The sequence below is a fragment of the Onychostoma macrolepis genome, chromosome 25, assembly GCF_012432095.1.
Source record: "Onychostoma macrolepis isolate SWU-2019 chromosome 25, ASM1243209v1, whole genome shotgun sequence".
NCBI lineage: Eukaryota > Metazoa > Chordata > Actinopteri > Cypriniformes > Cyprinidae > Onychostoma > Onychostoma macrolepis.
Window position 1 is genome coordinate 21,115,850 of NC_081179.1, and position 15,567 is coordinate 21,131,416.

At 38.0% G+C, this 15,567-nt stretch overlaps 1 protein-coding gene across 2 annotated transcripts; it reads right to left on the reverse strand.

Annotated features, from left to right (window-relative positions):
• Positions 1 to 122: 122 nt before the first annotated feature.
• On the reverse strand, positions 123 to 9,827 carry dbndd1 (dysbindin domain containing 1). Of its 2 annotated transcripts, none has more exons than XM_058767950.1 (4): positions 9,689 to 9,827; positions 6,995 to 7,141; positions 4,921 to 5,058; positions 123 to 2,667 (listed from the first exon to the last, which is right to left on the reverse strand). In XM_058767950.1, the coding sequence occupies exons 1-4, from the start codon at positions 9,717 to 9,719 to the stop codon at positions 2,495 to 2,497; spliced, it is 489 nt and encodes a 162-aa protein (XP_058623933.1). In that variant the 5' UTR covers positions 9,720 to 9,827; the 3' UTR covers positions 123 to 2,494. The 2 variants fall into 2 exon arrangements, with proteins under 2 accessions (XP_058623933.1, XP_058623932.1); XM_058767949.1 differs by having other exon boundaries at positions 123 to 2,679.
• Between the last annotated feature and the right edge of the window lie 5,740 nt (positions 9,828 to 15,567).

Sequence of the window (15,567 nt, forward strand, 5' to 3'; positions counted from 1 at the left end):
TCTACTTATAATTTAAGTAAAGGTTTCTTGCACAAAAAAAAACAGTCCGTCATAATTTATTCTTCAATGTCCAATTTCCACCTTGTATCTGACCCTTAGAATTAATTGGGTCATTTTTGCAGCTTGTAACTCGGTGCATCCTAGTACACATATTTATGAATTCACCACTTCTCCATGGTTATATTTACTGTTTCTAATCTGTAGAAAGGGCAAAAACCTCTTCTAGCACTTACAATGTTGATATATTGTATCTCTAAGCACCATACAGTCTACACTGACATCGGCAGAAGTAGGGCATAGCTACATGATTTATCATACTTCCTCTTCCAAGCGTTCTGTTCATCAGGGACGCTCCCATTTTAGATGGGTGAGAGTTAACCAAGTAGCATCCAGAATCAGTGCTATCTAAAAATATGATGACAATACATTGAGCTACAAATCTTGCTATTATTTATGGTTGTTAAATTATAAAAGAGTATAAAATCCCAGTTTATATTTGTGGATATTTTTTACAAAAGGCATCTCCTCAGACAAAAGCACTGTTTGTTGGACTGTTCTTTAATCCGAAAAGCGAACCTCTTGAGTTGCATGTCACGTGTATCATGCTTTGGTGTCTGCATGACCAGTGCTGTCCATATAATCTATTAAATTAAATTGTACCATGCTGTCTCCATTTAGAGCTAATTGAGAGGGCGTTGTGTCACACGACCTGCTTTCTATAGTAATAAATACAGTAAAATGGATTGGACAAAGAAACCGAGGAAAAACAATCTGATCTTTGTCATTTCACATTTATTCCTGTTAGATTTCGGTCCTCCTTGATTTGGCAGACTTGTTAATGATTCTGGTAGTTTGTAAATTTCTTCTCCAATGTGACCCTGTCTATAGATCATGCTTGACATCATTGAACCCTGTAATAACCCTGGTGACAAATACAGTACAACTTTGATAGGAGTCCAAAAATTTGTACAACAGAATTTTACTTTTAGGGATTTGCATTTGGAATTCCTGCCCAGTAGCTTTTTTCCACTTTTAGGATTATATGTGGATCAAACACATTTTCCTGCTGTGCACCAGTGATCACAACTGAGGACTGATTTGAATGTTGTCTTGATGTGAAATTATTAATGACATTTAATGATACAGAGTGGTTAAAAACATATTGCTAAAAGATTATTCTCCCTTTCATCAATTCAAGTGCAACTTCAAATGCTGTACTCATTAAGTTAGGCCGGAAACATATTCTACACCAGTCAGAATGCTTGTGTGGTCCTGCTGTACATATGCACATATGTGTTACTGTGGCTGTAACAAACCTCAGTACTCAAGGGGGCGATAATTATCATCAAAAAGTTGGTCAAAATTAAAATAACACATTCAGCAGTATACTCTTTAAACTCATGTTCCAACATGACGGCAGTATTTCCTAACACACCATATATGGAGGCACACCAACAGTACCAACACCATCACTTTTTGGATGTATACCTTATCTGACCTATCCGTTCAGGTCTTGCAGTACTAATGAGCTGATGAGTTTAATCACGTGTATTTGATTTAGCAAGTGTATAAAAATGTGTACTGTTGCTGTGCCTCCAGGAGCAGGGTTGGGAAACACTGCCTTAAGGGATAAAACTGACCAGGGAAGACTGCTTATGCAGGGTTAACCAATCCTATCCAATATGTTAGGGCAGGTTGGCGCTAAAGTCCACAGGAAGGTGGTCTTCCATATCGAGATTGGACACCCTCTTGTCGGTAAAGATGAGAACCCAGTGCAATATGCTGCAATATGAATTCTATTCTGACAAATTCTGAAACGCAAAGATGTATGAAATCAATCTTGTGTTGCTCAAAGTGTCTGCATTCATGTACTTGTGTAGGGTATGTTTCAGGCCTCAGGCATGATTTTTTTTACAAGATTTTTCACTTTGTTTCTGGGTCTCCCTATTTTCATGCAGAATCTCCTCGAAGGACACTTTTGTTGGGAATTCTTGTAACTTCTCTGCATTGCCATGTCTTGAACTATGCTGTAGGTTCTCTGGAAATGTCTTATCACAGTTGCTGCTTCAATACATGGCACTGTTTTTTAAATAGTTCCTTGAAGATTCAAATCACTGGAATGTGATGTGGAATACATCAGGTGCTCCTTAGATTCACTTTGCTTGAGCCAGTGTTGTCCATAATGCTACATCATGCTTCAAGTTCTCCATATGCAGTAGTCACATGGAGAAGACTGAAAGTAACTCGGTCCCAAAGAGGCGTCCCAAAATCCTAGTTGCATGAAGTCTGTTCCATCTTGAGGAAGAGTCTACACTTACCCCAGCTTTTTGGAGCTCTCTTCTTGTCCATAATGGACGAAGGGATTGCATTATCTTTAGGTGGGATCCCCATGTCCTTTGATCCCAAGAGTTCCTCATCTTCTTGCTTGAGAGGAAACTCCACTTTCCGCACAAGGGCTTTGTTTTCTTCCTAAGCCCCTGTAGCTGTCCCTGGCTCAAGGCTGCTGGGATTGAGAGCGCTCTATCTTCAACATTGGCTCTGTGTTTTCGGAGTCACTATGATGCTTTCGATCTCTCGGTTGCTGTTCCCCTTTTCCACCGCGGGTCCAGGAGGGCGAGCGGACGTAACCGCTGTGTGGAAATCTAGGTAATGGTGGCTGCTGGCGATCTGCAGGGTGAACTTACAAAACCAACTAATGAAAAACACCTTCATAACCACTGGCCATAGTTCTGTTCCAAAACCTAGTCAGTTGCCTACCATGATGGCATCAAAATTTACAAGTTGTCTTCTAACCCACCTTTCTTTTGGCTCAATTCCAAAGTACTTTTCACATTCACAAAAGCATTTTAATGCAACTCTTGACAAAAGTATCTTTTACTTCCATATGAAAAGGATTAGTACAGGACAGGGGTCTCCAACCCTGCTCTTGGAGGGCTACCGTCCTGCAAATTTCAGCTCCAAGCCTAATCAAACACACCTGAACTAGCTAATAAAGGTGTTCAGGGTTGCTTGATAATTACAGGCAGGTGTGTTGGAGCAGGGTTGGAACTGAAGTCTGCAGGATGGTAGCTCTCCAGGAGCATGGTTGGACATCCCTGGTATGGGGTAGCCAAAACTGCTTCTGGAAGGCTACCGTCCTGCAGAATTTAGCTCCAAGCCTAATCAAACACACCTAAACCATCAAATCAAGGTATTCAGGATTACTTAAGTTACAGGCAGGTGTATTGGAGCAGGGTTGGAAATGAAGTCTGGAGGAGGGTAGCCCACCAGGAGCAGGGTTGGCTTCCCCTACATTAGTAGGTAGCACCGTGGCCACCATCCTGGAGAGTTTATTTCCAACCCCTATTACACAAACCTGAACCAGCTAATCACATAATTTTCAGGATCACTAGAAACTTTCAGCCAGGTATGTTTGTGGCAAGTTGAAGCTGAACTCTGTAGGATATTGATCCCTGGGAACCAGGGGGGTTTGAAGAGAGTGGTCAAAGGGGTGTCCACACTTCAGTTTATGGTGGCCATGGCACCCCCTGGTTACCCCCTAGGTCCACCCATGGGTTTGAGATTTCAGTCCCTGCGCTGATGCCAATTATGAGCTATTTAAACCAGTCATTTAAGAGGTTCCATGACAGATGCTGCTTTAGAGAGTTGTTACCGATGTTGGCAGTAGACAGCAAAGCAGCTCGCTAGATTTTGGAACAGAGCTCATATGAGTCATATCTGTTTGACTCCTCAACATGCTGTCTTTAGGGATATTCACACTGACAGGGATTTGTAGTAAAAAACAAAAAGCATCCGGATGTCATTCATTTTCAATGAGACTCAGCAATCTGAGGCCACATGAGCGATAGACATTGTAGGTGTTTAGTTAAAGTTTAGTTTCATGCATAGCTATACAGTGAGATGAGTAATAATATATAAGGATACAGCAGTTAAGTAGGAATGCCTACTAACAAGCAAAAGTAAAAATGTCTCTCGGTTTTCATTTTAAGCACTGACAAATTTGAGGTCTAGACAAATGTTATTCACATAATTTAGAGACCAGGGAGCATAACATTTAAGCAGCAGGTTCGAGGTTCTGGATTGCTCTGAATGCCACTGACATTGCCTCATAGTTTAAATATTTAATATGTACACATTTGTGCACTTCAGCTCAGAACTTAATCAAATAATAATGTGCTCACTGTAGATTTCCATGGAATCATTGAACTGTGCCAGCAGCCAAGTATCCAACATAATCTACTACTCAAAATGTTATCCATCCGTTTTATTTGTCTTGCTTCACAGTGAACATTCAGTCATAGACAATAGAGTGCTGCAGGAATAAGACCTAAAACACAGACATTAGTTAGCATATTTGCACATCCAGTTTGAATGGGTTTTTGGCTAAATGCCTGAAATAAGGTAACACAAGCTCAAGATATTTTAACATTTTATTATATAACATAAAATATAATAGTAATACCCCACTCTTTTTTTGAATAAGGTGGTTATTAGCATGTTGCTAATGGGACTCCAGAGGTTGTCAGGGACATTAAACATTATCACACCAAACAGGAAACCTCATTGACTCACTAGTGTGTTTTTACTGCCTTTGTGAACTATTATATCTTGAAGATATTAAATAAAGACTGAAAGTTGTTGGAAATTATGCACGGCATTTAGGTAATGCAGCCATGCTGTAGTTTGTTTATAGCCTACCCTGGCCACAGGGCTTATTTTCTCTTGGTTTCTTGTCGAGGGAACCGGGGGATGCTAACTTCTAGGTTGACCTACAAAAGTATGTCATCATCCCTGCAGCACTCTATTTCTCCCACTTTCATTTTTAAATGAGATTCTGAAGAATATGTTTGAGGACTGGATTGATTTCACTTTAAAGCTCCTGGTATGGTAAAAACTGTATAAGTCTGAGAGATGACTCACTTGCTGGGGATTCTGTATGATTCTCCTCATCTGAATCAGCAAACACCTCCCCCAGCTCCTGGTCAGACATGTCTGTGAGCTCCGTCAGGTCCAGGAGGTCAAAGTGTACCTCCAGAGAGGACACACTGCTGAGAGGCTCTGGGATCAGGCAGAAGATGGCAGAATGTAACTACATTACTATGACCAGATGATCTGTTAAGAGTAGTTCAATGATATTCTTAAATTGACTTTGTTGTTCTTTGCTGTTCAATGTTGTGTACTAAGAGGTGTGCTATTAAGTATGGAAGCCTGTTTCCACCACTGAATAATAATTTAATTTGTGATTTTCTGAGAAAATATTGTGGGATATAAACTTGCAAATGTTAGTTATAAAGTCAGAATTACAGGATATAAAGTTGCAATTCCGTGTTATAAAGTCAGAATTGACCATTCGCAGGGAGCTTGATTGACAGGTGTTCTGACCAATCATAACGCCGAATCCGCCATTTTGTCTGATGGTGTGCATTGAGGTCTTTCTGAGGTTAACATAAAATACCTTCTGATGTTCATTCATGTCTATAGCCCTATTCGGACGGTAATTGTTTCTCAGGGGGACGTAAGTGATTTTCACCATATACAGGGGGTAGTTTTTAATGCCGTCCGAATCCCGGATGTCGGTGTTTCTCTCTCACCACCCGCGTAAAATCCCCGGCAGAATTACCTACTGTTTTTTGACAAACACCAAGGTTGTGTGGTAATTTAATTGCTGTCCGAATCCACATCTCTGAGTTTACAAGAAGAAATCGATTCAAAATTCAGTGTTTAAACCCTTTTTGAGCACTCTCGAACACCGTAAGGTAATGTTGTACTTCGGTGAAATTTGCATACATATTTATTTCTGAAATGCTGGAAAGTATTAAAAAAAACAATAGCCTACTTCATAACTGCTCTACCACAGTGACTGGGAGCAGAAAGAGAAGAAAAGCACGTAAACATTCGAAATGGGTCTTTATTATGGCAGCAGCATGTCTGCAATACAATTTTAAAATGTGTATTATAAACAGATATATATCGCATATAATTATATACAACTATAACACGTCTATTTTCCTATTTTTAAACAGGAGATTTAAATAATCAAATAATAAAGGATAATATATTATAAAATATGCTTGGAATAATAAGAATACATTTTATATAATAAATATTTTAAAATACATTTTACACAATAAGAAGAATAAATTTGTAATTAAAATTAATTTTATTTACAGCAGATAATCATTTGACTGGTCACATGAGCAGCACATTCCCGGGTTCGTAGGATCACTGAACTCGCTCCTCCACTGTGAATAAATCGCCATCTGAATCCATGAGTTTTATCACTGAGGTGATATGTAAATGTATTTTTACAGACGTCCATATGAGAAACAATTACCATCCAAATTGGGCTTATGACATGCTTTAAGTAAATATGAAAAGACGATTGGTTCACATGCCGCTTGAATTGAGGCTTAATTAAGTCAGAATTAACACTTCGCAAAGGGCTTGATTGACAGGACATCTGACCAATTATAACTTGAAAAATGTGTATTGACATCTTTCTGCGGTTGAAATAATATACGTTCTGATGTTCATTCATGTTTATTTCATGCTTGAAGTAAATACAAAAAGACATTCAGTTCACTTGTTCCGCTTGAACTGAGCCAATAATGTGTCATGACACATTAAAGAGCCACAAAACGTTATTTGTTGTTTGAATTTCTTAAAAAAAAATAGAGAATATGAAAGCTGAGACCTTGTTTCATGCCAGAAGTAACCTGCTCTGTCTTGTCTGCCGGCGTTAATTAAGCTTAATTAAATTATGTGAATATAAAGTAAACATGTTTACCTTATATTTCTCCCCAAAATCAAAAGATTTTTTTTGTACATCTAGATCGCTGTTAATGTAAAGGACAATTTATTAATTGCAGTGAAAATGGAAAATAAATAAAGAAATAAAATCTTTGTTGCACAAAATGTCACTTCTGCTTTTGAGTTGTTTTGACGGATGAAATATGACCTGCATGTGCCCTTGACAAGTCAGCGTTTCACTCACGTCGTTTCTCGGTGATCAGCACCTGGCTGCCATGATGTGACGGGGTACCGACATGCTCTCCTGAGGCATTGTGGGACGCTTCGCTGGTGAGACTGGCAGAGCTGGAGGACTTCAGAAGCTTCTGGAACTCTCGATCTCTAAGTGGCTCTACAAAAAAAAACAATTATAATAATAAAAAAAATAAAGTGAAATAAATAATAAAGAGACTAAACTCTACAGAAAAGTCGACCTCGAGAGTTGAGAACCATTTTACTGTTTACTGCACTTTCTTATTCTTCTTGTTATTTCCCTACATTGTAAAAAAAAAAAAGTTGAGCCAACTTAAAATTTTAACGCAACCAGCTTCAGCAGATTTTTGAGTTTTCTCAACTTGTCCTTTTAAGTTTATACAACAGAAATTTGAGAATCTCCCACAAAAATAAGCTGAGCAAACTCAAAAATCTGCTGAAGCTGGTTGCCTTAAAATTTTAAGTTGGCTCAACTTTAAAAAAAAAAAAATTGTATTACAGTGTACAGCAGCTAATGAACCGGAAGTCTCGCACATTGACAGAAAACGGCTTACTTACATGTTGAAAAATAAGGTGGATATGGTTGCTAGGGTGTTCTGGGTGGTAGCCAGGGAATTTATGTAGCTGATAAAGTGGTTGTTAATGAATTGCTGCAGTAGACATTTGCTAGGGTTTTCTGGATGGTTGTTAGCACATTGCTATGTGGCTGTTAGCATGTTGTTATGGTGTTGCTAAGGTGTTCTGGGTGGTAGCCAGAAAATTGCTGTGTAGTTGCTAAGGTGTTCTAAGTGGTTTTTTAATGCATTTTTAGATTATAAAGTTGCTAGGGTGTTCTGAATGGTTGTTATCACATTGCTAAGTGTTTTCTAGGGTGTTTGAAATGGTTGTTAGCACATTGCTAAGTGTTTTCTAGGGTGTTCTGGATGGCTGTTAGCACATTGCTAGGTGTTTACTAGGGTGTTTTGGATGGCTGTTAGCACATTGCTAAGTGTTTTCCAGGGTGTTCGAAATGGTTGTTAGCACATTGCTAAGTGGTTGCTAAAATGTTCTGAGCTGTTGCCAGTGCACTGCTATGCGATTGTTAGGGTGTTCTCAGCATTTGTTAGCATGTTAGCATTTGTTAAGCAACAGAGTCATTATGGTGTTCTGGGTGGATGTTATTTTGTACTAGCTTGAGCATTGCTATGCGGTTGCTCTCGAGTTCTCAGTCACAGTTTAGCTCTACGTCTACAGCCAATCTCTTGCTTTCCATGTCTCGTTCTCTAATGGGGTTTGCCAGCGGTTGCCAAAGATGTGAAACAGAAGATGCTTGTGTTTCCCTGAGTGTTTAAAGAGCTTTCAGCCCTCTATTGATTTCTTTTGCGGCAGTAGTCAAAGCAGACAAGCATTTTATATCGTTGAAGGCAGTTCAATTACACACATGGGACAAGAAAACAAGTGGACAACTGGATATGTATTTTTGGAACACATATTTTTGAGACATGCAGCAAAACCTCCTGCAATTTTACTTTTTTTTTATTTTATTTTTTTACAATTTTATTTTTACAAACAAAATTATTTGACAGTATTATATAATGTATTATTGTATAATAAATTATTTTATAATAACATTTTATTTTATATAGATGCAGATAAAAAAATTATATATATATATATATATATATATATATATATATAGATGTGTATATATATATAGCAGTCTGTGCCTTATGTGTTTTGGCGAGGCCGTAGTTGGGGCTACGTTGACTGTGGGCTCACAAAAACATAAAGGCAAAATGGGAAATTATAGAATTTACACACAGTTCAGAAAGCATGACTAACTTTAATGATTTCACATACTTTTATTTTAATAATTTAAAAAATGACATCAAATTAACATTAAATTGACCTAAAAAAACACATTTTGTGAAAAGACAGAAGTAGCAGGAGATTGCGTTCAACCTTAGGCGAATACCTCAGAACACATTTAACAGATTCATCCAGATTCATCCAATTTCTCGGAACATTAACTAATTTTTCACTTCTGTAGCATGTTTTGTCCCACATCTCAAGAATCCATTATGTGATGATACAGACTTTTCCAGCTGTGGCCGTTCTCCGCAGTCTGCGGGTCATCCCTCCCTACCTCACACCTCTCATTAGCCCACACACAGCAGATTCCGCTGGCTTGTTCTTTATTTTGTGCGTGCCAGTCATGCAAATATTGGTGCATGGATTGGGATATATTTGCGTATTCCAAAAGGCTCTCCATCTAAACCATACAAGCCGAGATTAACTATATTTTTTAGCAGCACCCAGTGGTACCCAACTCCCATTGTCCCAAAGCAACCGCTGCAAAAGATGCAACTCAATGTCAAATTTTCAAAAAGACTTGCATCTGAAAATCCTCTCGCTCATGACCTTTGTCGTTTATTCGCATAGCAGTTCTAGTAATCGTTTGACATTTCTGCTATAATTCATAAGCCACCACCCTAAATGTATCCAAGTTGCTGTGCCTTTTCCCATGTGCATAAATGCAAGCTGCCAGCCACTGAGCACTACCGGCTTCCTCTGACTGCTTGCTTTGTCTGTGCATTCAAGAAAAAAAAAGACATGGTGGCAGCTCTTACAGAGGGCTATTGAATTCAATGGGAGTGCGCGTTTAAATGCGTCGCAGCATGCCGGCTGAAGAAATGTTTGCTCTTACCTGCAGCACCAGAGTCTGCCTGAGCCTCCATTAAGACTATTGTAGCAGCCGGTGCAATGCTGTTTGGCGTCGCAGCCGGGATTAGAGGGAGCGCCTCCTGCCTCGTGTACGCGCTCTATCTCTTTCTAGCTACTTGCTTTCTCTCTCTCTCTCTCCCTCTCTTTTCCCCACCCCTACATGCACAGTCACACATTCGCTCCCATTGTCACTGCAGCACGCACAACAGTGACACATAAAGAGTCCCACTAGAGAGAAACGCAGTCAGCCACTACACAAATGCTATACTGCATGACACACCAAAACAGGGGGAAAAGAGGGAGGGAGGGAGGGTGGTGCCCGTAGACAATAAAAAGGATTTATTAGGCAGAGGTCTAGTGATCTAACACAGTTTTGGCAATAAGATGAAGTGAGAGAAAAAAAGAGGCATATCTGTGTGTGGATGATTATAATACATTTTTGCTCATTTAAAAATAATTTTGAAAGGTTGTATTGCTTAGACAGTCATTAGCTAGTATTTGTTGGCCAGAAAAAATTAACTGAGTACAGATGCTACAAGAATGTGGTTCAAGTGGCTCTTGTATTTACAACTCCAGTACACAAGTGGGCGATAGAGCTACTTTCAAATGTCTTTGTCATTAAGTAGTCTCACATGGCCATATCTTCAAAAGGTCTGGACTCTATGGCCATTTTGTTTTGCCAAGGACTGCCCAATGGGCCACATGACTGACATGTAAATCAACCAATCACAGTTCGTTTTGTTGAGCGTCATGTTTAGGGCGTGAAGTCCCTTCAGTAAAGACTTGTTTCCACTGAGCAGTACGCATTTATTTCCATTTCCATTGTCAGAAGTTGTGAATGGTACCAAAATAGCCTACCATACCATACCACTTTTTTGGGACCCTTACGTTGGGGAACCTAGCAGAGTCATCCGGTACCTAAAGGGTGGAGCTAGATGCACTGCAGAAGGTTGATTGGTTGATGGGAATGAAGCGTTTCCTTCATCCGTTCCGCCATGCTGCTCATGCGTGTTGGGCTTGTTTACATCAGAGTGCGCAAACACAAAAAAATATAACAGTGTATTTTATAATTTTATATTTTCACACATACACACAGATAATGTTGCGCTTTCTTCTTCCCACAAGAATGACGTTGATCGCTACTACACCATGCCTATCAAGTAAGGGTACTGTTGGCGGTGGAAACGCAATCCTACCCGTCGGATTGTCGAATCAATATTGCTTCATTTTTCTCACACTGAACAACGATAATTACTGTACTTGCATTACTATAAGGGGTAGGCTTTGGGTTGGGATAAGCACAATTTGATATTTTAGTTTGCCCCGCATCCCATTCATCTACAGTACATAGAGAGGTGGGGTTTTGACCTATACTGCAGCCAGCCCACTAGATGGTAATCAAAATGTTTTGGATTCACTTTTCAGGACATGAATGCAACGTGAATGCAAACGTCTCCCAGAAATCCTGTGTCTACTTTGAAACTCCTGAAGTGTTTCCCATTTTGTGTGCCTTGCGCATAAGACATTCAGTCAGCTGCCCACACAAGGCTATAGGTGCAGACTAGATATAAAATCAAATTTAGGTATACTTCATTTTCCTTGTTCTGCTTCTCCTTGTGCACTATTCAAATGCTCAAATCCCTTGCACATTTCTTTCTTTCTTTTTTACACAATCCCTGCCATGTAGCCAATTCTAAAGATTTTATTTTCACTGCCTACATGACACTAAAACAAAAACCCTAACCTTAACCTTAGTAAATAATTGGCAATGGATCCTGATAGCATTACTGTCTGTCTCAAACTGATCCATCAATGATTTTCTAAATTCTGAAATTAGTATATGAAATCTGAACGTTTCTTGACAGGTGATTGAGTTGACCAATGAAACTGGCTGTGGGGAGGTGTTTACTAATTGGACCATTGATTTTATGACAAATGGGAGAAATTGCAATGACCAACATAAGTTATGCCATCCAAAGAGCCATCTGACCCAAATCACAATCTGGTCTTTATGATAGTTTTTGATGTTTGATGACAGCATCATACAGCTGCTGTTGGTTGGCCTGATTGAAAATAGCTGTCTAAGTGCACTTCCAAGATGGCCGCCAAGTAAACTGCCTTGTCCTGACAGACTTAAACAACATTCTCCATGAACGGTCATGACGGTAGTTGGCCCAAAATTGGGAAAACTGACTTATAGGTTTATGTCACTAATCGCCCTCTTGTGGCAATGCTGAGAATGCAATGTGTACTTGCAATTTATTATGTTGTGAATTGACCACATTGATCTAGTGCATCTATAAGTGCTATCATTCACACACTGGTTTAGATAGGATTTTGTGCTTATGTTTCAAAGTTATAGTGGCTAACTAGAAGTAAAACACAAATGGATACAGTCTGATGAATGTAAAGGTCAGCATTGGACTAACTGTTGCTATAATACAATTAAAGAGAAATTAATGTTTGTTTAGTTGATTGAGACAGATCTATTCTGGGCTTGGTCTGTTATTGCACTTGTTTTTAAGGCTGATTCGCACAGGTATGTGGTGCCAAATTGAATTCACATCAGCAGATTTCTCAGCTGAGCAGTTGATGAGCGATCCAGAATTGTGACCATGTTTGCCTTTAAAATGCACATTAATAGTCTATATTGTCATTAAAGCCAGGTACACTGCATATTGTTAACCCTGATTCCCTCTCGATCCCACATGTCTGAGTAAAACATCAAACCTGATAGTCAAAGCTGTGCAATTGCATCCCTGTCTATTAAGAAGGAACAGGATATCAAATACATTACACACTTAAACTCTGAGGAAGTGTTACTGTAACCCTGGTGTTGTTTTACAAACTGTATTTAGAGGCTTATGATCTGCCATGACATGTCATATGTCTCTGAACATCCTGGGTTTCAGGTTTGTTTCACTTGCTTCCTTCAAAAACCATTGGTTTTGCTGTAATGCTTTGCTGGCCAAAGACTCACTGTACAGAGCACAATGTGATAGCTTTAATTTATGGATGTGTGCTTTGAAATTACTCATACCATAAGTAAAAATTCTGCCCACTCAGGTCCATAAAAACAACTTCTGAAGTCAACATGAAACCACTTACAAGCTACTTTGCTTCCATAGTTTGACACATTTTCTAGTAAGACACGATATTCAATGAGGAAAATAAAAAAATAGTGCAGAACTTGATTATGTCCATCAGAAATTGATTAGATTGTGAAAAATGGTCTTTATACGAGAGCAAAACTAAAAGTGAAGTATGTGTTCAATGGATTGTACTGTTGTTTTACAACATGCTGATAAATCAGTCCGTGTGAACAAGACTGTCAGGAGACAAAAACGACATAAAACATTTTTGAAAGTTATCTAGGACCTTTATAATGCCTGCCATTATAAAGACTGAATCTATCCCAAAATTCGATATAGTCTGATTAATGTCTACTGATAAAAAAAAAATGCAATTCTGATCGGTGCAAATCACACACTTCCTAAATCAGCCACAAAAATAAATCTGCAGTATCTGCAGTATCCACCTTTTTCCTAACGAGCCTACTGATAATTAGAGACACTTCTGGTTTGGGGAAGTTCCACTCACAAAGACGGAAACAAGTTATTTCAGATAATAAGGCTGAGCAACAAATAATCCTTATCTTTCAGTTTGACTGAATGCGCTGTATATTTTCCTTCATATTTTCAGATGTAAGAATAATGTAATGCTTGGCATTTTAATGTGACATGGTGTAATAAGAATCTTTGGCTGTCAAAATGATGGAAATTACTGTGAAATATTATAACTCAACGTTCCAGTTAATGAACATTTTTGATGAAGGCAATATATGTTACACAGACATTCATTACTACAGTGATATTTAACACTCCTGTAATATTGTTGCAGAAATATCAGGCTTTTGGGGTTATTCATTGTCTGTTAGAAATTTGTTAATGCTTTCACTCTTTTAAATTTATTTAATATATAATTTAATATATATAAATATATATTACCATTATATACAATGCATCTATACACTATCTATCTAATTTGCATGTAATGAAACGTAATGAAAATGAAGTGTAATAATGGGAGTAATTGGCAAGATTTTCATAATAATATCTAATATTTCACAGGAATAATGTTATAACATTTTTTCCCCCCTATTTACTTGTTGTGTCTTCCAAAATGCATAATAAAATAACATAACATTTTCCTGAGATGTTGATTTATGACAAACATTTTGAAAAAGGGTGTTAGATCACTAAATCAATGTCAGCCATCCACAAGGTGAGGAAGTGGTCATAAACTCAAAACGCCCGGAATGCACTCTTTCCAGGACATCCAGGACATCCAGACTTAAAACTGTGACACGTAAGGAGACATTTGCTAGAATATAATGTCCCCTACAGAGGACAAAACCCTATAGCTGGGAGTCAGGAGGATACTGGAGGACTTAGGCTACAGGTTAAAAATGATTAATAAAACTTACCCTAATTTAATAAAAATGTGTTTAAATTCAACACACAGCCACTGCTATGAAAAACGAAACATTTTAAATTGGATCTTTGCCTGTTTTTATAGACACTCTCATACTCTCACTTATTTCTTGTCTTCACCGTTAAAATGACACTAGTCCCAGAGCAGCTCGTTATTCAAGTGTCGCAGCACTGCTTTCAAGTTTTCTGAAAGAACTCCCACGACTTTCTCTCTAACCGTGGGCGCTTTCAGATTTTTTGCCCTTTTTTTGTTGTGGGTGCTTTTTTCTGAGGTATTCAAAAGGAAACTTGCGTTTCATCTTTCTGTTTGGTACTTCGCTCGATTAAAGCGGCAGACAGGAACGACAGATCATATAGAGCTATATAAGAAACCACATTAAAGATAAGTTGAAGAGAGCTCTCTAATTCAATTTTTACTAGTAACAACTGAATTAGAGAGCTCTGCAATTACATTCTTACTTGTAGGAATTCATTTAGAGAGATCTACAATTCAACATATCTTTTAATGTTTTTTTTTTACTAGTAAAAATTTAATTATAGAGCTCTGTAATTGCATTTTTACTAGTAAGAATTAAATCTCTAATTTAAAATGTAAAAATTCAGTTGTAGAGCTCTGTAATTAAAAATGAATGGAAGTCAATGGAGACATATAGTAAAAATTCAATTGTAGAGCTCTGTAATGGAATTCTTACTACTAATGATTGAATTAGAGAGCTCTCTAAATGTAATTGGTACTAGCAAGAATTGAATTAGAGGGTTCTCTAATTGAATTGTAAGAATTGAATTGTAGAGCTCTCTAATTGTAATTTTTTTCTTGTAAAAATTCAGTCGTAGAGCTCTGTAATTAAACATGAATGGAAGTCAATGGAGACATATAGTAAAAATTAATTTGTAGAGCTCTGTAATTGGAATTTTTACTACTAATAATTGAATTAGAGAGCTCTCTAAATGTAATTGGTACTAGCAAGAATTGAATTAGAGAGTTTTGTAATTGAATTGTTACTAGTAAATTGCAATTACGATGAGTAACACTGGGATTAGGCCTATTTTTAAGGTGCCATTACCTTGGCATAGTTGAATAATAAGAGTTCTGTACATGGAAATGAAATACCGTGAGCCTCAAACAACATTGTTTCCTCCTCCTTATGTAAATCTCGTGCGTGCAAAAGACCACTGAAAAAGAGGCGAATCCCAACATAACACAGTTGGTATCATTAATATTTACGCCCCCAACATTTGCATAAGGTATACCAGCCCATGTTCTAGGCCAGCCGGTCCTGCACAGCCCAATCATCGATGAAGTGTTGCCAGATATTGCTATTAAAACAAACAAAAACCGATAAATAAATACAAATAAACAGAAATAATT

What these genes read in the sequence shown, in the direction of transcription:
- dbndd1 (XM_058767949.1), bottom strand. Translation starts at nt 9,719, where the DNA reads ATGGAGGCTCAGGCAGACTCTGGTGCTGCAG. An exon ending in GCTGATCACCGAGAAACGAC is followed by an intron (nt 5,059 to 6,994) that starts GTGAGTGAAACG and finishes GCCTGATCCCAG; the next exon opens with AGCCTCTCAGCAGTGTGTCC. An exon ending in TCATACAGAATCCCCAGCAA is followed by an intron (nt 2,680 to 4,920) that starts GTGAGTCATCTC and finishes TGGTTTTGTAAG; the next exon opens with TTCACCCTGCAGATCGCCAG.